Genomic DNA, 23,328 nt, shown 5'->3' with positions numbered 1-23,328 from the left:
CTCTAAATGTGAATACTTCAAAGAACTTTGCTGACATCTTGTGGTCATTTATGAGTATTGCATTTGTGCCACTGTATGCCATCATATAATGAATTTACATTGTTAGTGAATTATAGCTTTTTTTTAAAAAAATCCTAAAGTTTGAGGTATATAATTTGGTCTTCCTTACATAGACTTTGCATTTTGTTTATTCACAGTAATTTTCTGTTCATAATTTCTTTGCAGTGCTAGATCCCAGGCCCCATATTCCAAAAACATGTAGTTAGGTTAATTGGCTTCCCCAAAATTGATCCTGGACTGTATTTATGACTGCGGTAGGGACATTAGATTGTGAGCCCCTTTGAGGGACAGCTAGTGACATGACTTTGTACAACGCTGCGTAATATGTCAGCACTATATAAATACTAGTTAATAGTAAATAATAGCTAATGATAAAAACTGAAATACTTACATTATATCCCAAACCATTTTTGGGGGGTTTAGGATCAAGTAAACTTTTTCTTTACACAATCAATAAGCAAAACCTTTTATGGAGGAAATATGTGAGTACCACTATGATAGGACACCAAAAATTTGAGGATACAAATTCTGATTTTTTTTACTGGCCATTTTTTATGAAAATATGTCCATATTATTCACTGTCAGCTTATTTTACCTTTATTTTACCTGTCAGCCTTTGATTGTACCTCTATCCATAAGGTCACACAAATGTCATCTTTTTTTCAGTGCAGGTTAGAAACAGAGAATAGATACAGGGAGTATCTATGACCAGCTTTCACATTTTTTCTCCAATTTAGCCAATCAGAAATCAGGGCAATCTTTTTACTTGTTACTATTTTTTAGTTATTTTAGTTTCTACTAGATTGTAAGCTCTTCAGGACAGGGTCCTCTCCTCCTATATTACTGTCTGTATTCATCTGTCATTTGCAACTCCTATTTAATATACAGCGCTGCGTAATATGTTGGTGCTATATAAATCCTGTTTATTAATATTATTAATAATAATAATAATAATAATAATAATAATAATAATAATATTAAAACAATGACGCATTCTGCCACCTAGTGGCCAACATTAAAAGTGCACAATTGTCCCAATGGGAAAAGCCATCTCTAAATTATATATGGAGTTCAAAGTTTGGTCCTCCTTAATGGAGAAAGGGTCACTTGTATTGATAAAGAGTTAAGTATAGAGTTTCCAGATCAAAATATGGAGTTTCTAGAGATCTGCATAGGTGGTAGCTGTGAGGACAATCACCAGTTTTCTGCAGTAATGTTTTTTGTCCTATGGGCTATCTTGGTGTCTTTTTGGGTTGGAAGTTTTAAGCTTTTAAATATGGGGGCGCTGGGAGCTAAAGGCCACTGTGGTCTGGTTAGGCTGAATCTGGAAGCTAGAAACTAAGGACAGAATCCCGCTGGAGCTCCCATTTTGGATAAGGTTTTAGGGTAAATTCCCACTCTGCTTTGGAGGTTATAATATATATATGTTTCAGCAAGCCGAAGTGGTAAGTGTGACATAAGGTAGGTATAAGGTGTTGACCAAAGAATATTCCAAGTGATCAGGAGGTCACTTTGGGGATGGGTAAGGAGGTGGGGGTGAGGGTGGGGTTAAGGTGATAAAAAGGTCAGGAAGAGGAAGGGGTGAGGTCACTAGATTATACAGGGTACAGGAGAAAGCTGATCACCCTCTCATCCATTTTTGTTGCATGTGGTTTAATATTCAGGGTGGCTGGGATAGTGAGGTAGGGTTGAACTGTTGAGGTCGCAAAATGTCTGTGGGGCTGGGGACCCATATTTTGTGTAAAGTCTCATTGGTTGCTAAAAGTTGTGCTTTGAGTACAAATATGGTGATAGTCTGCGTTTAAAAGGAGGTTATATCGTTCCTGAGCTGGGAGAATTGGCGGCTGGGAGCGATTCCTATCAAGTGGGAGCAGACTACAAGTTGGTCCCTGCGAGGACCAGCAACCAGTTAAGGTTTGAGTTGGGTGTTTAATGTGGGGACTGTTAAGCCACTGTTAAATATTGTTAATTTATTAAATTTTATAATATACTGTTATTGTTATGGTATTGATTCTTAGGAACAGTATTTGATAAGAATGTATCTATAATAAAAGGCCTATGGGCCAATTAACCAAAGAAATATGGTATAGAGGTCTGTGAAACTCTGTTTTGCCACAGTCAAGTATAGCCAGTAGCTAGTGACTTCCATGGAGCAGGTAGATAAATAGCAGGTAGAAGTCTATGGGGCTTTAATGCACAGGAGACAATGTAGGTAAACAAAGGGATGGTGCTGAGGCCATTGGGTTCTTAATAAGTATACATCTGTGGAAGGGAAAATTACTTTTTAGGGGAGTCAGGATAGCAGGTTACCTGTGTTTAGTTATAAGCACATTTATCATTTCATGTAGCAAGTGGAAAACCCACTACCTACCAATCTGTGAGATAAGCTAATAAACTCAATAAGAATAGTATATATCATGGCTCAACACTACATATAACTGATCATTATTAAAACACTAAAATGTTAAATGTTTCAACCAGTGAAAAAACTGATATAAATAGCTCCAATTGCTGTAGGACACATTACACTAGATACACATATATTTCTTTTCATCAGCAGGTTTCATTGTTTTGAATTGTGCTTTTGATAGCATGTGCCATATAGACAAACTTGAAGAAGAGACCCAAGAAAGGAAATGGATCTGCGCAGAGAGAGAATTGGAACAGAGATATTTTTCAGCACTTTAACCACACTGTAAATTAGCAATTCCATTTCAGATTTTGTCTGTCTCATACTCCTTCCCTAAGACAATCAAAAAGAGAAAACAGTCTTTAATGAAATTTTTATTTCATCTTAGTTATAAATACATATGTTTTTGAATTTTGATATATTCCCTTCATCTTATTGGATATTTATTAATATGCAGCCTAATGACATATTTTATATTTTGGTTTATACATATCAAGCTGAAATACAATGAGAAGAAGCGATGTTCTTGACTAAGTCTGAGCTGAACTTTAATCAATGTAAGTACAAAAATTTTAACCCAAAAATATATTGTATACACAAAGAATACAGCAAACATTATTATGTATTGACCCAAGCAGAACTTAAAGGCTTCACAAATAAATTTTCCCCATGTGACTTTGGATTCCTCATGACACATTTTAAGATGTTTCCAGGACAGGATAGTCACCATGCCCTGGTTATGCCTTAAAACAGTAAATTCTGATACTTCAAAGTTATTAAGTTTTGTGTAGTAATGGTAGTTTTTCAGGCCAGTGAATCCCAAGCAAGTATGCAAACAGAGGGATTAAAGTGAGCCATGCATTTGTTCATGAATGTCATTCCCAGGTATTGGTAACCATGATACATACTCTCATTTTACAATATGACAGTTATTTTTTGATCGGCCAAGCACCATCACATGGGACTGGGGAAAGAATCCAGAGCCCTGTGTGAGCTCCAAGTCAGTTTGGTTCATATATAAGGGTTTCTTCCCTGGTCCCAAGAACCGAATATTTAAGAAACTTGACTATTTAAACCTGGGCATAGGGGGAGTCAGGTGAACATTTCTTATTGGGTTTCAAAGGACAAATGTAATTTTAGGTTTACATAAAGTAGGGTTAGTGTTACGGGTACAAGCAGGAAAGTTTAGCATTGATTACCAATGTATTACAGCAGTTTGCTTCCAGGATGAAGTTGAGCTGGAACTTGCTAAACACTAGGAAGAATCTTTATAAATATAAAACACCCAATGAGAAGAATGTGACACACTACATCACATGATGAATTGTACCTGTTGTGGATCTGTACATCATTGAGCCAAATGAATGTCACATCTGTACTGTGACCCCTATACAGATTTACAGTGTGCAATTACTTTCAGATACTTTGAGAAATATATGGAGAATAATCTTCATCCTTGCATATAAAATGCCACAGTTACAACAAAGTTACAGGCCATTGTTCAGAGCCATTAAGGAGAATGTCATACATGCTGGGGAAATAATCAGATTACGTAAATTTAGTTGCCAAAACACAAGATCTTAATTTTGTTGTGTGTAGGCATAAGGTTATACAGAAGAATGTTTTTACCAACTCTTTTGCCAATATTAATCTTACATAGTATCCACATATAGAGCTGTGCCAAAAGCTCCTGATTACCTTCTACATACAAAGTAGATTAAAACACCAACTTGGAAACTGCTGACTGTGCAACAGATTTGGGCTAAGGGGTAAGATACACCTGTAATGTATGAACTCAGAGAGCTTTCAGGTTCGTAAATAACTGTTAACAGTCTCCAGCACCCAGTAAACCACTGTTTTTTTCATTTAGGAAAAAATGATAACACAAGTATTGTACGGTCTTCTGGTGGTCTGTGCTTACCACATATAATAATAAGGGAAGGCTATTTCAATACATAGAACAGCTAATTTCTGGCTACAGCCAAATGAGTCATTTTCCTGAAGCCAGCGCCTTGTAAATGGTGATGCAAAGCCTTCCGCATTAGTGTGGCTTCTCCATTCTTTGCAGTTGCGGTTACGTACAGATATTCCCCTTTGGCTAGATCCATGCCAGAAAGACTTCTCTGACCTGGAGGGTTAAAAATTAGAGATAACGTTATATGAAGTATATGAAGTGTACTATTAAACAAGGGCCTTGGACCCTCCTCAGCCAACCGGGGCCCCCACAGGGGCTTTGTGTCGGATCAGTTGGCGGACCACAAATCAGTTCTACACTGTTGGCTACATCTGCCACTTACACCCTACTGTAACAGGAAAACCTAAAATGGACAGACATAGAAGGACAGGGTTCTGTGAAATCTGACAGATCAACAGGTATTTTTCTAATTATTCAAAAGCTATAACACTTTCAATAGTCTATTTATTACACTAAATGGGAGCAAAAATTATTCACAGTGAGGGTTAACATATGCTTTAGGATTGTTTAAAAGTGGGACTCCAACCAAAGCTTTGTTGGGTTTTCGAAACACTCTATGGCTCAGCTGGACAGTGGCCAATCAGTTCATCAATGGAAACACATACATTAATAATATGTTTTTTTTTTAGCAGCATAAGAACAGGTTAAAACCTCTTGTTTGGAAGATTTCTTTCACTTTCCGGACAAAGGCAGTGGCTACTGGAACAGAGTGAGTGAGTCAAAGCATGACACACATGAGATACCATAGGGTAACTAAATGCAGAGAGATGCAAAGGATATCAATGCTGGAATACAAAACTGTGAAATGTGTTTAGGAATTTTGATTGTACTCACCATAGTGGGTCAGTTAGGATATTTCTTCCGTTGAAAGAGTAAACTGGGACATCAGAGTTGTGAAGAGCTATTCTACTATCAAAAAAGGAGATCCAGTTCCTAAAAATGCGTTCGCCCTGATAATATAACATAGAAAAATTTTAGATTTATTACTGTAAATTCCAAAACTAGCAATGACAAAACACTCTTACCTTCAAATTTACTATAGGAAGATTTCTGTCTGTCTTTTTCACTATAGAGGTAAGGGATTGGGTGGAGGAAGCGAGGATGGCTCTGAACGTCCCTTAGAGGGACATCTCCTGGGCTTGACGATGACACTGAAGGTCAGCTCCACGAATTCCAATCATGTCCCCAGTCATGGGAACATTAAGTGCTACTAGGCGAAGCTGAAAATTTAGTTAAAAGATATATTTTATAAAGTAGGAAGCTGAGCCAAACTATCAGCTAAATACACTGCTAAAATATACTTGGTAATTAGTGGAGATGCCAATGGTTTTATAAATCTGTTTAGTTACTCATGTTATTCAAGCACAATGATAGATATAAACACTTATTTGCAAAGCTTCTGAAGCTTTAGTTTCTTCTTATAGTTTGCATCTGAGTTTTAACCTTTTAAAGTCAGAGAAAAAATTGGCAACCAGAGTCCTTAAGTTATCTTACCGAAGGGATTCTTGGTGTGATGCTGGGTAAAACTGGCACAGTATCAGATATTTCTTTGTAATCTTCACCCTGATGATAAGGAAAAGGAATAAAGGAAAAGAAATAATTCTACAAATGTGGTTAAGCATAAAAAGATTGCCTTTTCTCATTTATAAAAGGTTTTAATATATGTGTATGGTTACTGCTAGAAAGGACTATTACTAAAAATCTAAAGCGCTTACAATTGGGCATTAGTGAGCGAGAATATTAAGTTCGATCTCGCAGCGAATTGGGTCTTTCTCACTTACCTAAAATGTAAGCGAGAACAGCCTTCTGATTCGCGGAGAGGTCGAGCTCTCGCCGAACAGGGGGATTTCAGGGCTGCATCATGCAGCCCTGGAGATCCTCTGTGATACCGGGCACTAGAGGTTAATTAACCTCTAGTGCCCCGGGTATCGAACACTCTTTTCAATGAATAGAAGAGCAGTAAACTTGCTTACATTTTATATAGTGCTTGTGAATATATCCTACACTTTCTACTTGCAGCAACAACTCATTTTTTGATTATCCTGATTTAAATGTTTAAAAAATCCTAGTACTCACTTCTAATTCTTCTGGTACGGAAGGATCATCCGCTGGAAAGGTGGGTTCAGACTCCTCCAGCTACAAGATAAGGGCAGGTATTCATAAATTAAAAATATAGCAATACTGGAGGCTTCCTGTCTAAAATGAGATATATATGTTAAAGCAAACTTATTTTGTCTTTTTGCCTTAAAAATGATACTGAGATATTTAACCAACACCTTCACAAACTTTGTCCATTTAACAATTTTTTTTCTCCTGATACACAGTTTTGCTAATATCTAATTTATCAGGAAAAACAGCTTTTATTGTTTGAGCTGAATCAAGTAGGTTATGTGGCTAACTTTATAAAAAGGAGAAATAAATATGCTTTTGTTATCAATAGATTTATTTTTATTTATAATTTAATTTTTTTTCTATCAGGTTTTCTGTCAGGTCGTAGACCTAATTAATTCCTAATATTACAATTACTTCATTTGTTTGTAGCACCCTAAAGTCAGATTGTGTTCCAGTCGAATTAAATATTAAACTAAGTACAGAAGCTGAATAGGCAATAGTTTTAACTTACTAAATTGGAGGGATTACAAATGCCTATTCATGTACAAAGAATTGCTTGACTATGCACCGGATTGTAGTAGGTGCTTACACATGTCAATAAGATTAGAAGTTTCACTTATGGTTCAAACTTATTACTATGCTTGTTCTGAGTAAGCATTAAAGTAAAAAAAATGTCCCCATGATGCCATCAGAGTACCTAAGAGTTAATATTCAGATTAACATTTAAAAAAAATGTCATGTTGAAAAAAATTGATAAAAAAAATGAAAACCTACATATAGTACATACATAGTGTTACACAATTGTGTATTATATGACTGTTAATACAGACGTGCATAATATATGCTATATAGATTGTTGATATAAAATACCAATACTAACATTTCCTGTTTATCAATTTACAGAAGTACTTGAACCTACTATAATCTTACTCCATCCTACAGCGGTCCTAAAGAAGGCACTGTTGTCTTGCTTCACATAAACCAGACTGCCCTCAACCACCTCATCCCAGGTCTGATACATTTCATTCTTTGTTTCAAACACCCAACTCTGAACCTGAAACAAGAAAAGGTTTCTGTGTCACAACCATGAAAAATTAAAGCAACTGGTACAGTGATGAAGACATGAAGGGTCAGTGGATATGAACTGTGGACCCTGTGCTCAGAAGAACAAGCCGAGGTCAAAGTCATCTGTATCAGTGGTCACCAACCAGTGGTCCGTGGGAAAATTTTGGTGGTCGACAGAAACATTTTGACATTTTTTGCAATTTTTATGTTTTATTTATAATAAAACAAAAATAATTCTCTAATAAATTCTTATATTCTGAATGACAATGCACTAAGTTCACTAACTGAAATAGCGACGGAAAAACAAGGGAGGCGCAGCGTGACGTCAGTGTAGTCTTAAGTTGTATGAGGCAACCATTGCTGAGCCGTACGCTTCAGTATTGTTTCCTCCATTACAACAGTCACCCCGCTCCATGAATACGGATTCCTATTCGATTGTTTTATTTTATTTGTTTATTTCACAGATGATCTTTTAGGTAAGTATGAATTTAACTGTGTATTTTCTTTATCTGTTATATTTAATGGCATCAAATAGTATGACTGTTATAACTATCATTTCTTGTTGGGTCTTAGATTCGAATGAAATAAACCCATAATTAGTGAGAAAAAGCAAACAAATATTTTGCATTTCTTTAGTAATACCAAAGATAATGCAACTAATTATTTTCTAACAATGATGAATTAACAATAGTAATACTTCACTTACCGTGAGCTGATCAATTAATCAGAGCCTCCACAGTCCTTGTCAGGCACCATTAGGAAGATTATTATTTTACAAATGTATTTATCTTTTTAAAAAAAATCATGTTAATGGTCGGCGGTATTCAAAATTAATAATGTAGTGGTCCGTGAGGTCCGAAAGGTTGGCTGATCTGTATCATCTTCAATTATTAATTTCCTCATTACTAACTTACCATGTCTAGTTCTGCACTGACCCTCTCTGGAGAGACAATGAACTTGGTAATGGTAGACCTGCCTTCTGAGAGACTGATAATTTAATGGTGTGGTGAAGATCAAGAAGTATCAGAGAAGGTGGAGTAAGCACAGAACAATAAAGTGGATGAAGCAGGGATGTCCTTGCACTTACAGATCTCCATGTACAGCTTTCTCTCCAGCAAGGAGAACCGTGAGAAGCACAATAGTTTCATTACCAAATCTCCAAAGACTCTCAAAGATTTCACACAGCAAATATGCAGCTACAAGGCTTGAGGCACAAGTCTTCTCCTTTTTTCAGAAAGAATCAAGACAAAGGGTACCTTATTTAAGTTACTACTTAGACACTATAACCATTTCTAGATGTCTGGTATAAAATACAAAATCTTCCTTATAAGTTCAGGTCCACTTTATTATGAAGTTAAGAAAAACAATATGTTTTTCCAGAATATGCTGGTGCAGGAGCAATAACCATCTGCAGGTTTTCAATTTGTCTTAGGTTTTTTGTAGTAAAACCTCAGCATTAAAATTCTACAGTTTTGCTCTCTTGGTAAAGCAGTTATGTGGATGACCCACTTTATTTTAAAACAATAGATAGTATTGTTTAAGTATGGAGATCAGCTTGATGTGATTTTAGGTTGTAGGACACAATGCTAAGGCTGCTTTGTGCTGTTTAGATCCTGGTGGGACCCTTCCGCATCAAAACAAGAGTAGCACAGTCTGGAGGTGACCGATACCTGACAGGTGCCAGATGTAAACAAAACCAAAAAGCATATCTGTATCCAAACAAAAGTCATTGAAAGAAAAAGACAGGTGCTAATGATACATCAAGAATAAAACATTAAGCAAAGTAGCATGTTACCTTCTGATAAGGATTCCTTTGTTGTGTTGCAGAGCCCTGGGAACCTAAAAAATATTAATATGTAGGTATACACATGCCTAATGTAAAGATATCAACATTTTAAGCCAAAACATGTATTAACCATAACACATGTTCATTTTGGGAAACCATGGAAAACTATTACCAAGTGCAAGCTTACCTGAACAGTATCTATCCAAGATTATTGATTTTTGAATGTTGTATAACATGTCTATTATTTATTATATCACTAAAGATTTACCCATTTGTATGTAAAATTAGTGTAGTGTAATGGGTAAATCTTGGATGTAAATATTGGGTACTAAGAATGAAATATTCATGTACTTGCCTTTTGACAAAATGCCAGTAAAATATGTTACTTTGAGAAGAAAAACTCTAGCTATATAACCAACACCTTGTAGAGGCAACTAGGAGAAGCTTGTCTACAGCTTTAACAATGGATGCAAACAGGACCAGGCAATGATGTCGGAAATGTGCATCTGTGTGTGACTGTGTTTAGAATGTATTTTTTTTTACTTGCAAGATCTAGTGGTCTGTAAAATGCCGTGGAAAAAGTGTCGAAGTTATGTTTATGTTAGTCTAATGTTAAGTATCTGTTAATTGTTTCACAAAGCAAGTTTAAATGGAAGAAAAAAAAGCCATGACTTGAGGAAATTATGAGGTTATTTTGATGAATAATTTATTTAAAAATTAGCAATATGCTGGTGAAGGCAATGCATTTGCATTTAGGGACCCTGTGGCTTGCATAAATGCCTGATAAGGTTGGACCACACGTGAAGGTTCAACCATCCTATAGTTTATTAATCTGTAGTAGAAAACAAACTCGCCACTAAATATCGTTTTATGCTAAACATAAGTGCAAAAGTTATTGGTATTGGGCAGTCTTTCAAAATTAATTTTCAGTGACAACCATAATATTCCTGATTTTATTAGATCACAAGTGAAAAGTTTTTCTATGATTCTTTTAAACTGTAGCTAATTAAATTTAAAAAAGCCAAGCTTTAGGAGATAAGACATGTCACTAGCTGTCCCTCAAAGGGGCTCGCAATCTAATGTCCCTGCCATAGTCATATGTCTTTTTTTAATACAGTCTAAGGTCATGTTTTTGGGGGAAACCAATTAACCTAACTGCATGTTTTTTGGATGTGGGAGGAAACCAGCATACCCAGAGGAAACCCACTCCATAGTGTCCTGGATGAGATTCAAACCTGGGACCTAGTGGTGCAAAGGCCAGAGTGTTAACCACTGAGCCATCGTGTTTCAGAAGCAAGTTTGAGCAAAATCTTAACTGGACATTTGTTTTCATGGCAAGTGATGTAAAATAAACACTGAAGTTTTCATTACCTGTGTCTTCTTGTTCGCCTTCAGATACCTGTGTTAAGGAAAAAGAATAAAAGATGGAAATAAAAGCTGCTTTTTTATGTATAGAATATTATAAAATATTGCCTGTGCTTAGTTGTAAAAAGTTCATGTCTTTTCCAGACATAGCTAGCCAAGACAGTTCTTGTGTACACATGAAAACTCAATAGGAACTCATAAAAACCTACAACTAACTGGGACAAGGATAACTGGTAATTTTCTACAAAGGGGCTCATGGAGAGGCCTGTTAGACTGCGAGAAAATAGATAGGCGGGGACCAACATGACTCTGGGGGGAAAGCCAAGAGGTCAAGAGATGTGTGAAGGGGATGGATAATTATTAAAAGTTGTAGGATTGGGTATTTTGTTATAAAAATGGGAGGGGTAACAAAGGGCATAAAAGACTATGGGGGGAAAAGGGGCAGTTCAGTTTTACAGAAGTTTGAGCGAAATTCCTGCCCGCCCTTGAAATTGGTGTTAGAGTGGGATTGTCATTGGCGGTGAGCGGTCCTCGGGGGAAGTGTGTTTGTCAGAAGTTTGGTGCATTGTGATGGAGTATGGACAGCGTTCTGTGGTATGGGGTCTCCAAGTTGGTATAATGATGTGGTTAAAAGGTCAGTTGCGAGAGGTATGCGTGATTGATATAGTTCCCCAGGCAGTGGAGTTGCGCTTGGGAGCAGTTGGTGATTATCAGTAAACAAAGATCCCTGCTGATGGTTAAAAATTGGGTTATATATGGTGAGGTCCTGCCACCTGACAAGTAGGGTTTTGTCTTTGGTTGGTATGTTATTGTTGCCATGTTATGACTGTTATTTATGGTTATTTCGGATATGTAAATTATGGTAAATTATGTTGTAAAGTCAATAAACGGCCGGAAGGCCTTTTCACTATACCTGCCTGTTGTTTTTTTTTTAAAGAAAAGGCTGGTGGGGATGGTGTGGAAGTAAATGGTTTGTTGGGAAAAGGGGCTCTTGCATGCCACAGTCATGATGTAAAGATCATGTAATGATCTAGGACACAAAAATAAACAGCCTCGAACAAGTATCTCTGGGAACTGAATAGAAAAACTTCCATGAGTGTAACTAAACATACACACTAAAAACATGATCACTTATGTACACGTCTCTTCTATACAACACCTTTCTCTCTAATTCCCATTAAAAAAGAAGGAAGGGCTAGCCATGCTGTTCATGAAAATTCCAGTTGCAAAACTACTGAAACCAGCAAAGCTCCCTAGGTTCAGTCTCAAATCGTACTAATACAATCTATCTAGTCAAGAAGGTAGTGGTTGGGCACTTTGTACCCAATTACTGAATATATTGAAACTTTTCTCTTTTAGGAACATTGTAAAATATATATATGACTTGCTAAGGAAAAAAACTAGGTATAATTCAACTCAATGAAACTCATTTCTCCCTGACCCCATCCCAGTAAAATGGTACGGATATAGATAAAAACATCAATACCCGTCCATGCACCTGGAGTTTCATCTTACCGTCTGCTTGCAATGTGGACGAGGAGGGACAGGAAACACTCTCTGCAAGATATACAGATGGCAAGTAAGTGTCAACATCTATTTTAAACCCCTGTCTACTATAATCGTATGAAATACTCAACAAAACAATGTGTTGAATACAGCAAACAAACTCACTTTCATTATGGTCTTTAATAAAATAGCACTTACATTGAGATATACTACTCCTGGAGGGCCAGGGGGACCTGGGGGTCCAGGGGGTCCAGTATTTCCAGGAAGACCCTGTTAAAAAAGTCAACATCAAATTTTTAGAAATTGGCTTGTGGAGACAGAAGTGTATTCTTAGGAGACAATCATCTAGGCAGCAATTAGCTATCAGTCCTCTGCTCTGCAGCCTGTGCATCCCTCGCTTCCCTTTGGATGTGAATTGTCCCTCTGCATCCCTTGCTCTGAGACCTGATTCAGTCCTGCACAGCCATCGGCTGCTGGGGGCTTTATAGCCTCTTTGCTCCCATTGCTCTATGCCTGTTGATCCGTTAGCTGAGCTAATCTGTGCTAGAGTGACCTTGTGTGAATGGCCCTGATTTAATAAAGCTCTCCAAGGCAGGATAGACTTTTACCAGTGAAGCTGGGTGATCCAGCAAACCTTTAATGAATTTCTTAAAAGTCATTTGCTATTTGTTAGCAAATGTTTTCAATTCTGGACCAGATCCACTCCAGGTTTGCTGGATCACCCAGCTTCACTGATGAAAGTGTATTCTCTCCTGCCTTGGAGAGTTTTAATAATTCAAGGCCAATGTGTCCACTATAAATACACAATACATTTGGTAAAAGACTCAATTTCTTCACATTCCACAAATTCTAGTGTTATTATATGGGCAAGTTTTCAAAGCATAATAGAGAAGATTGGTCTGTATTGTTTTTTGATTTGTGAGGAGTCTGAAATATTCAGACTAAATTCACACCATTATGTGTCATTTGCATCTCAGTTTGCCATTAATGCATGCACATGGGTGTGAATAAATCTATATATTTTCTCCAACTTTTCCACTGAAACAATTAGATGTTAATCAGACAACATATTATGTATTAGTTAAATTTACACAAATGGTATTTGTTTTTGTTTCCCAGCAGTTTGATCATTAGCTTGCATATACTCCTCTACAGTTCAATACAGAAAATATTATTATATGTACATATTATAAATTTCCCATTCAGTTACCCCCTTGTTTTATTGCTTATTCAATTAATCATACACCTATTTCTATATAATTTATTACATGCTTGACTTTTACTTTTCATATCAAATACACTTCATTATATGATATAAACTCACGGCATAGACAAGAGATCCATATAACTCAGATTTGCCATTCTGAAAATAAAGAAAAATGATCACAATGATACATAGCACATGATAATAAATAAGGCACTAGCATTAATTTAGAGGAAAAATTTTACACAGCAAAATACTGGTTCTCTATGTATTTGGTGATGGGTTATAGGCACATTTTCTCTTTTGCTGGATTGAGCACCATTCAAATCACATCTGAATTTTGCTTTGAAAAAAATGAAAAACCTCAGATCTCTACAGTAATAATTACTATATTTATAAAATATCAAAAAGTATGTTCAGATCATTTTTTTTTATTGATTATTTGCTATAGACCTGACTCACTTTCAGCCACATTTAGTTAAAACCCTAAAGGTAGGGTGTTTGAAGGTTGCCCCATATCAATCTAAGTTAGGGTACATCAAATTATATTTATATATCAAGTCCATATATTGGTATCTAAAGAAAAAGAAGCTGATAAATGGCTTTGTATGAGATTAGGAGGTGGTGCTGTTTCAGCTTCTGGTTAGGTTACACAAATTTGCTGTTAGGAAAATAGGTAAAAAAATGTTTTTCTGAAGATGATACAGACTGCAACCAATCACTGCTTTGGTTTTATTAGAAATAGATAGAACCTCTGTCAAGATATTATTTTTCTGCCCCAATAACAACTAAAACCTACTCAACAAAGAAATGAAAAAATAGTATGGTTTTAGTATAAAAAGTATATATTTTAAAAATGGATGCAAATGTACTAAAACCACTAGCTAAAGTACCCCATTAAGCATCACCTAATTTGAAAGTAATCCAGCTAAAAAGAGGTCCCTTTTAATCCTGAAGTATGTGGGTTTCCTTTTATTTAAAACAATAAATGGATTTGCTTTAAGGAATTGTCTCCTGCCATCCTTTGTTGATATACTGATCCTTACATTGTAGTACTTTCTCAGTCATTTAGTTGGATCAAGAACTAGATTATGCGTTCTGACCTTACACTTATTTTTACTTCCAGATCCTAAAACAAAATTCTGGAAATTTTCCTTTGTTAGAGAAAGAATGTTTTATTATTAGTGTATAAAGGATATTACCACAAAATGCTATAAACATAATGAATAATACTAACCTGGTATACGGGTGAGAGGTTTGAATTCTGTGTGCCAGGAGGACCTGGAGGGCCTGGTGGACCAGGTGGCCCCGCAGGACCAGGAGGGCCAGCTGTTGCAATTTTCTCTTTACAGACACCACAACCCTTTTATGATTAAATAAAATAAATATAGGTAAAATAGTAATATAAACATGTATGTTCATTCTTATTTTCTGTACATGTTTCTCTTTTGCAAATAAAAGTTGAAAAATGATTTTAAACTGTACAGAGTTTACGAAAGATTAATAAGGACTGTTACGTTTATGTTTCTTTAGCTTTTATCTGTTGTTTTTGAGATCCTACTTATTGCAGATTTCCAAATGTTTCAGACAATGCAATCAACATTTTAACTGAATTTGAATCAGTTAGGGTATATAGTGAGGCTCTAAATTGGTGGTGAGGCTACTGATGGTGGAGAAAAAAAAGGGAGAGCATGTTTTGCAATTAAACCATATTTGTGAGCAAATAAAACTTTCTGATTTAAAAATTAATTTACACTTTAGAAAACCTCTAACTATCTACATGTAGATGTTGGCCTCATGTGGGATTTATGAAAAATCTAGGTGTGTTTCAACAAAAATACTCCGGCACACTTGTTCGTGCATCATGTCCGTTACTGTTGCTTTGTGATTATATTAAGGATTAAACGATGGTCCAAGAGGTGCATGAGGTTGGAAGAAGATTGCAAGGACCCAGGCAAACGGTTAGTATTTGCATAGCAGAGTAGCCGAGGTTTGGGGTGAGGGGTCCCAATGTATTCTACAGTATAACAACGGTAAGATCTTAACAACTGTAAGTACCTCCAACCTTCGAATTAGTGCCAATTTACAAATGCTACATGCCAACAGATCTATACCTTACAACTAGTTGAGTTAGACATAAATGTATGCAATTTAGAATACTGCCTTAAAATGCCTTTCAGAAGATAGAGTCGCTATTTCACTTAGTGCACTTAGTGACAGCAAATCTATATACAAACCTCTCCTGGATCCCCCTTTTCCCCCTGAAACAAAAACATATATAAGATAAAAATCAGTACAAATGCATTCATTTAGTTTTTTCAAGTATATATTTATGTCTAAGACTTTTGTATTAACATTTAGGAGATGTATGATTCTGACATAAGATACCATGAGCCTGATTTATTAAAGCTTTCCAAGACTGGAGAGGATACACTTTCATTAGTGAAGCTGGGTGATCCAGCAAACCTGGAATGGATATCCTAAAAGTCATTTGGTATTTGTTAGCAAATGTTTTCAATCCTGGAACAGATCCATTCCAGGTTTTCTGGATCACCCAGCTTCACTGATGAAAGTTTATCCTCTCCAGCCTTGGAAAGCTTTAATAAAGCAGGCCTATGCATTTACACATACAGCATGTATGCGCAATTTGTTTTCAGTTTAAAAAGGATTGTTTATGGAATATACAAAACACTTTCAGGATATAGGAATACTAAGATATGTTTACTAGTCTCGTGTGTATTACTGAGCTCACATCCTAAAGATATTGAAACAGATAGTTATAGACTTTAACCCAGAGACAGCACAGATGGTATCAGTGACACTTCATGAGTACATGACAGGTAAATAACTAGGGGCAGGTTCACACCTGACCCTTCATTGCATGATGTGTGCAATTATGTTTTTGTATTATTTATAATTTTTATTTTTATTTTTTGCTGCCCTGTTCTTTGTGCATTTTTTTGTATGCCTGATACTACATCATTACACATGGCCAACTAAATCCACAAGTGAATATTCAGTATTGTCACAACTCCATTATTTAACAAAATTAACCACATTTTTTACTTTTGGTCCAGGAGGTCCAGAGACTTCTACATATTTTGCTGGAGATGCAGGAGTAACATCACTCTGAGAAGACATTAAAATATATTTTTTAAATAAGCCAAACAAGTCAAAGGTCACAATTTGTAAACACCGTTAGGGCTAACTAATATTTTCAGGCCTCAAGATAAAGCATGCCTTGTTAAAGTTTAAATTGAAGTGAAGTGAATATGTGATGATCCCAGAACTTGATTTTTACATGAAATGTTCGATGAATGCAGGTACACTTGGCTTTAACTTGCACATTTTTTGTATTAAACATGAATACTTTGAATGAATCGTTTATAAAGAGCTATACTTTTTAGCAAAATCTGTCCTGTATGTTGGCCTAATTGAATGAGTTACCCATGGTCACATGCTGTATATGCAGAACTGCTCCATTGAATGTACTGTACTAATGGAGAGATTTGAGACCACAACATATAAATATATTAATATTAAGTATACCCTACTTTGTCTGACTTGTACCTTTCTGAGAACAATTGGGCATTGCAAAGAATTTATCAATAACTACTTATGAACAACTGTTCCTAAAGCATGCTGGGCTCAAAAAGTCCATGCCTGACTTTCTGTTTTCTACAACGTTGTATAAAGCCAGTATTTAAGACTATCTATGCAGTGGAGTAGTGGTATATATCCTTTCTCTGCCTCAGTCAGATCTACTTTTAGCACAGCAAATGCCTGAAATGAAAATACTTCCCAGACAGGAGAACTTGCATAGGGCCCCATCTGTACCCCAAGTGCTAACTTCAGATATGAATTATCTGATATAAGATGTGAAATAGTGTGGGATATGAAATGGTATATAATACCATATATATGTATCTGATATCTGAATACATGGTTCCATATTTATGTATATGATATATGTATCTGAAAGACAATAAAAATATGGAAAAGACATAAAAAACAATGTAATGGCTAATACTGAACATAGAAAAGAATATATGTGCATGGTACTCACTTTGCAGCATGTGACATCCACCTGCCCTGGAGGTCCTGGAGGACCTTGATCCCCCTTTTCACCAGGTAGCCCTCTTATTCCAGGTAGACCAAGTTCCCCTGGGTCTCCCTTTTCTCCCTGTGTGATAAATGTAACATGTATTATAACTATGAACTAATTTTTTTCTGGAATGTTTGAAAACAAAACTATGAGTCTCCATAGGATTGATTTAACTGGAGTATGTTTTTTTTTGGTTACAGAGGAAAGGTCATTGGTATAGTAGACAGTCCTAAAATTGCATACTCTGCACCTTAACAGCAATGATAAGCTCCTATAAAAGCACAAAGTTTTCAGTACTCTAACAACATTTAAGCTGCGTACACACTTCCAATTTTTATTGTTCAAAATGAACGTCGAACGATCGATTGGGCAAAAATCGTTCGTAAAAAAAGTAACCAACGACGCCGACGAACGAGGAAAGTCGTTGGAAATGAACGACCGGACCGGCGGATCGGATTGGACGACGATCGTTGACCATCGTTCGTGTGTACGATCGTTCATTGATCGTCCATGGTCTGAGCATGCGTGATGAACGAACGTTCGCTCACTTCCTGTGGTGCACGTAACTTCCTGTATCGTTCAAACGATCGCATCTATTGTGTGTACAATATCGCAGATATCGTGCAGGATCGTTCGTCGTTCGTTTACCAACGATAATAATTGGAAGTGTGTACGTAGCTTTAGTCCATTTTTAAACAATCTATATTTTTTGTTGGGTGGTAAGCTGAATTATCTTGCATTTTCATTTAGCCCCCAGGATCTGATTGCAAACTCTATTTGCCAGAGTTTCCAGCTTCATCAATTTCCTATGACCTTAATAGTTTGTTTAAATTACTTATCAAAGTTTTAAATCTCTGAATGCACACAATTTGACTATAAAACAATGATCAGTATCTACATTAACATTCAATTTTTATATTTTTAAAAAATATATAAAAAATAATTTGTTGGACCTTTAGGCCAGGTAGTCCTGGAATTCCAGGGGGCCCTTCTTCACCCCGGGGTCCTGGCAATCCTGGAGGTCCCTCCAAACCTGGTAGACCTTGTGGGCCTGCAATTCCAGTACTGCCTTCTGGTCCTGGTAGCCCCTGTGGTCCTTGGGGGCCCGATAGTCCTGGTGGTCCCTGTGGCCCTTCTGGCCCCCTCATACCCTCTGAGCCTGGCAGTCCTTCAAAACCTTGTGGCCCTGGTGGGCCTGAAAATCCTCTTGGACCTGGTATTCCCTCAGGTCCTTGGTCTCCTCTAGGTCCTTGAGATCCTGCAGGTCCTGGATGACCTGGAGATCCTGGAAGTCCTGGAGGACCAGGTGGACCCTGTGAGCCTTCAGGTCCTTGTATTCCAGGAAAACCCTGAGGTCCTGGAGGTCCAGGTTGCCCCTCAGGACCCGGAGGGCCAGCCAGAATCTGAACCTGATGATAAAGAAAAAAATACAATAAATATTATCATTTAATCATGTGTATAAATGGAAATGCCTTTGAAAAATGTACTTTTTATGTTTTTCTTTAGTACAAATTTGTGGTTACAGTAAAATCCCTCATTTAAAAAAGCACTTAATTTCAGTATATGTATTTGGAGCCTGAAGACTTTATTTTTTATATATTCTAATTCTAGAACTCAGATTTGTCATCCTTTATTTAACTAATATAAAATGTAGTTTATGCATTTTAAAACTTGTGCCCAAAAAGGAAACAATATTAGCAGTGGCGACATGGTGTAACAGTGGTATGTTCTTACCTATTTGCATTGAGTTCTTGAAACATTTGTTTATTTCACAGTGATTCACTGATTTGTAATCTACAGGCCCCAGTTGTTTTTATAAATGTACCACTAAAGTCTAGAATTGTAATACAATATTGCAGTAGTGGTAATAAACTAGACCTACCTATATCTGCTGAAATTCAGTAATTTGCAATAGACAGACCAGTGGTACTGTTCCTTCATTGCTTTTGTGACTTGTGACAGTGTATTGAAACATTTTGCTCTTTTGTCTATGGCTACTTGGTAATAAATACTGATAAAAAACTGATGATGGCTGCTGACTTGTATAACATGGTCAAATACTATACTTTGAAAAAACATTTTGCTGTTCAGTTAAACTTAGGGCCAACCTCCAGGCAACCTGATTCTGAACCCAAGCACAGACACGGAAAGCTATAGGTGGGCTTGAATTGGAAAGGATATTGCGTGGCACTTTCTTTTAATACCAGTAATCAGTTTGTTACTTTGTTACCTTCTTTTCTTCATCCAAGCCATTAATTATGTTTGTGCTTCCAGGTGGGCCGGGAATTCCTGGTGGACCGGGAGGCCCTTGTAGACCAGGTAGACCAGGCAGACCCACTGGTCCTCTTTCTCCAATGCGTCCTGGGCTACCTGGAAGCCCGGGAAGACCATCATCTCCTCTTTCCCCCTAGTAAAGAAAAATAGTTAATAATATTTATTACTAGTAACATCCACAAAATACAGTTAGGTCCATAAATATTTGGACAGAGATAATTTTTTTCTAATTTTGGTTCTGTACATTACCACAATTCATTTTAAATGAAACAACTGAATTAAAATGAACTGTGGTAATGTACAGAACCAAAATTAGAAAAAAGTTGTCTGTCCAAATATTTATGGACCTAACTGTAGATACAGAGGACATTATGTTGTGTCTGATTTGGCGTTCAAGGCTGTATTGCCATACATACCTTACAGACCCACATTCGTTGCCAAGCATACAGTAATATTTTTCATGAACTAGTAAAAAAAAACCCTGTAGATGGGCAAGTGCAGCAACCCATGCTTTTGTGAAAAATCTTCATGTTTAAAAAATACACACAATGCATATGAACTCCTAATGCACAAAGATTCACTTAACGTACCCACAGACAGTCGCCCAATCTGGCCAGGTTGGCATATGATCTTATATCTTATAAACGTGAGTGGCGTTTGAGGTTGCCAGTCAGTTACTAATGGAAAAAAGCAATCTATCGTCCACTGTTCTCTACTCTATAGGCAGTTTAAGGCAAAGTAATCCTTATACCAAGTGCAAAAGACGGCCAATTAGGGCCTCACTAGGTCATTCTTTGCTTCCAAAGGTTGTTTTGTAAGTTCACTGGGCCTGATTTATTAAAGCTCTCCAACACTGGAGAAGATACACTTTCATCAGTGAAGCTGGGTGACCCAGCAAATCTGAAATGGATCTAGATTAGATTAAGATCTAGATTAAAGTGTATCCTCTCCAGCTTTGGAGAGTTTTAATAAATCAGTCCAATTGTCTGAACTTTGTTTTAGTTTAGAAAATGATTTTACATGTAGAATGAGTAAAACATAATTCACATTGCAACTATTTACTTTAGACCTGTTCTCTTATTTAGATGCAATAGAATCCACTGATGTGGGGAACATTACTCTTTTTTTAAACAAATCAGATCATGTGTAAATATAAAGCAAAGTTTATGCCCACGATTTACTTAATTGCAAAATGTCCAGACATTTTCAGCTTAAAAAAACCCTTAACTTAACACATAATTTATGAAAAATTTTAGGGGCACAAATATAATGGGAAGTTATATTATATTCCTATGCAAACTAGGCTGTACAAAATCACTTTCATAATCTAAAATGCTAGAAAGTGCACAAAATTCTAGTCTATATCTATATTATACTCTAAAAAGAGGTAGAGAGGGTATTTCATGAGGGTTATTGGTGGTCTATGAATTTTCTGAACAAAGTAGTCCTTAGGAGCTATGAATAAAGCAAATTATAACTGAATATAAATCAGAAAGAGAAAATAAAATAAAATATAGTTTTTGAATAGAAATGGACAGGACATGTTTGTGCTGAATAGTTCACCTTGTTCAGCTAGAATTACATTCACTCATCCTCCTGAACTGAACTGTCTTCCATTCAGTCTACATTAACACCTAAAACAAATAATGAATCACATGCAGAATGCACATGGCGCATATAAACTTAACACGCACTAATTCATATGCAATTATTTAGTACATATATGTTGCACATTAAAATAGATTATGATGTATATGGGTTACTAAAAATGTAGTATTCCAAGTTCAACAGAAAAAAAGTGCATGGTGAAAATAGATCTCAATACATGCATTCACTTCTTTATTGACTTGGGTTGTACATCACTTTATAGTATTCCCCTGGCTACTGACCTTTGGACCCCGTGGTCCTGTTGGTCCTGGAACTGCAGGACAGATGCACTGTGAAAGATTGCTCTGAAAAATAGGACAATGCACAAATAAATAAAAGTGCCAAATTAATATTTTAATTATTCTAAATATATCAGTTTCAGCCCTGTAGTCTTCTATAACATGTGTATTTTATTTGCCTCAGACACTTCATAGTTCTCTGTAAAAATTTTATGCCAAACAGCTTGAGCTTTTCTCACCTTACACAAAATTGTTAAAGTACAACTAATATTCCCTGACTAAAAGTACCAGATCCAAATATTAGCCCTAAAGCTTGGGTCCCTACGTTTGTAAGGCTTGTGCGTTATCTAAGTACATTTATTAGTTTGTCCCCCTGGGTAGTGAGGTCTAATTTAGTTTTTTTGATGCACGAACCTAATTTTGGGCATAAATACAGTTTTCTTTTATGATGGAGTGTAATGTTTTTTTTTCTGTGCTTTCTTTTCTAGGTACACTGTTTGCTTTTTATGTGCTCTGTAGGTTTTTTCTTATTGCTATTATTAATTTCTTCTACCTGCTATTGTTGTTGTGTTTCCAGCAGTCAGAGTGGGAAGACAAATATCTAAGCTATGGATATTTTGTTCACTGAAGTAACTGAGGGAACGTTCCAAATGTATGAGGCAAAAATCCAGGTTTAGCCAATGCATTAACACTGTGGACTATAATTGCCTTGCTGGAGGTTCTGTCCAGAGGAAACAATGCAGTGCATATGCAATGTCTACCTTGAGGAAGTTGAATCCTCTATGTTGTAGAGCAGGGGTCGGCAAATTCCGGCCTTTAGGCCAGATAAGGCCTAGCCGGTAGTTTGTTGCGGCCTAACGCCCCTGGCTGATCCGGCCTTTGCCGGGTTGCCGGCCAGATCTGCCAGGGGGTGTTAGGAACTACCAGAGCTACGGTGCCATCTCCCTGCTGTGGGTTCCCTATTTACCGCGGTCGGTGTTGATACTTCTGCCTCCGCGGTAAATAGGGGAAGCTCCCTGAAGGGAAATCCCTCCCCTCCGCAATGCATACGGAGGAAAGAGATTTCACTTCAGGAGGCGGTCCCTGGTGGTGGCCCGAGCCATTAGAGCAGGACTCAGAGCCTGGCCTAGTGTGCTCCCACCCACCCCTAAATGGCCTAGTGGCCATAAAAGTTTGCCGATCCCTGTTGTAGAGTATCAAAGGGAGGATGGGTGGAAGCTGCTGATGGACATAGCAAAAAAGATTCACTACTTACACATTCAGGTATCTGCTGTCTAGAGAAAAATAGATAAAAAAGAGATTGTGATTGCTCTTTAAGGAGTTATAGATGTGAATTGTGACTGACCTCACAGAGTGCTAAAGGAGTTTTGGTAGTTCTCTTAGCAAAGCAAAAGATACTTCACTTAAGTTTGGGAAGCACCATTGGCTTCAACCATCCAATCCTATGCAACAGTATCCAAACCAATATTCTGTGCACAGATGCAGCACCCATCTAATGGCGAACCATTACACAATTAATGGATTTTGACCAACAAATTAGGTCATGACCATACATCTGTAAAAAGTGTGAGCTTTCTTTA

At 36.8% G+C, this 23,328-nt stretch overlaps 2 protein-coding genes across 2 annotated transcripts in view; both read right to left on the bottom strand.

The window, feature by feature from the left end:
• Positions 1-3,399: 3,399 nt before the first annotated feature.
• Positions 3,400-12,601, bottom strand: LOC140333259 (collagen alpha-1(XV) chain-like). Its single transcript, XM_072414810.1, has 10 exons — positions 12,478-12,601; positions 12,289-12,330; positions 10,780-10,807; positions 9,418-9,461; positions 7,477-7,611; positions 6,522-6,581; positions 5,940-6,008; positions 5,471-5,665; positions 5,280-5,395; positions 3,400-4,598 (listed from the first exon to the last, which is right to left on the bottom strand). The coding sequence occupies exons 5-8, from the start codon at positions 7,576-7,578 to the stop codon at positions 5,564-5,566; spliced, it is 333 nt and encodes a 110-aa protein (XP_072270911.1). The 5' UTR covers positions 7,579-7,611; positions 9,418-9,461; positions 10,780-10,807; positions 12,289-12,330; positions 12,478-12,601; the 3' UTR covers positions 3,400-4,598; positions 5,280-5,395; positions 5,471-5,563.
• LOC140332422 (uncharacterized) overlaps positions 7,592-23,328 on the bottom strand; it is a 21,401-nt gene continuing 5,664 nt past the window's right edge. The window contains exons 5-16 of the mRNA XM_072413690.1: positions 21,752-21,814; positions 19,819-19,995; positions 18,542-18,997; positions 17,550-17,666; positions 16,550-16,612; positions 15,721-15,744; positions 14,721-14,846; positions 13,604-13,642; positions 12,478-12,549; positions 12,289-12,330; positions 10,780-10,807; positions 7,592-7,611 (exon numbers count right to left, since the gene is read on the bottom strand). Of these exons, the coding sequence (XP_072269791.1) occupies positions 7,592-7,611; positions 10,780-10,807; positions 12,289-12,330; positions 12,478-12,549; positions 13,604-13,642; positions 14,721-14,846; positions 15,721-15,744; positions 16,550-16,612; positions 17,550-17,666; positions 18,542-18,997; positions 19,819-19,995; positions 21,752-21,814 (1,227 nt within the window). The remainder of the gene's footprint in view (positions 7,612-10,779; positions 10,808-12,288; positions 12,331-12,477; positions 12,550-13,603; positions 13,643-14,720; positions 14,847-15,720; positions 15,745-16,549; positions 16,613-17,549; positions 17,667-18,541; positions 18,998-19,818; positions 19,996-21,751; positions 21,815-23,328) is intronic.

This window comes from Pyxicephalus adspersus, chromosome 6, assembly GCF_032062135.1.
Source record: "Pyxicephalus adspersus chromosome 6, UCB_Pads_2.0, whole genome shotgun sequence".
Classification (NCBI taxonomy): Eukaryota; Metazoa; Chordata; class Amphibia; order Anura; family Pyxicephalidae; genus Pyxicephalus; species Pyxicephalus adspersus.
This window is presented reverse-complemented; position numbering and strand designations above follow the sequence as displayed.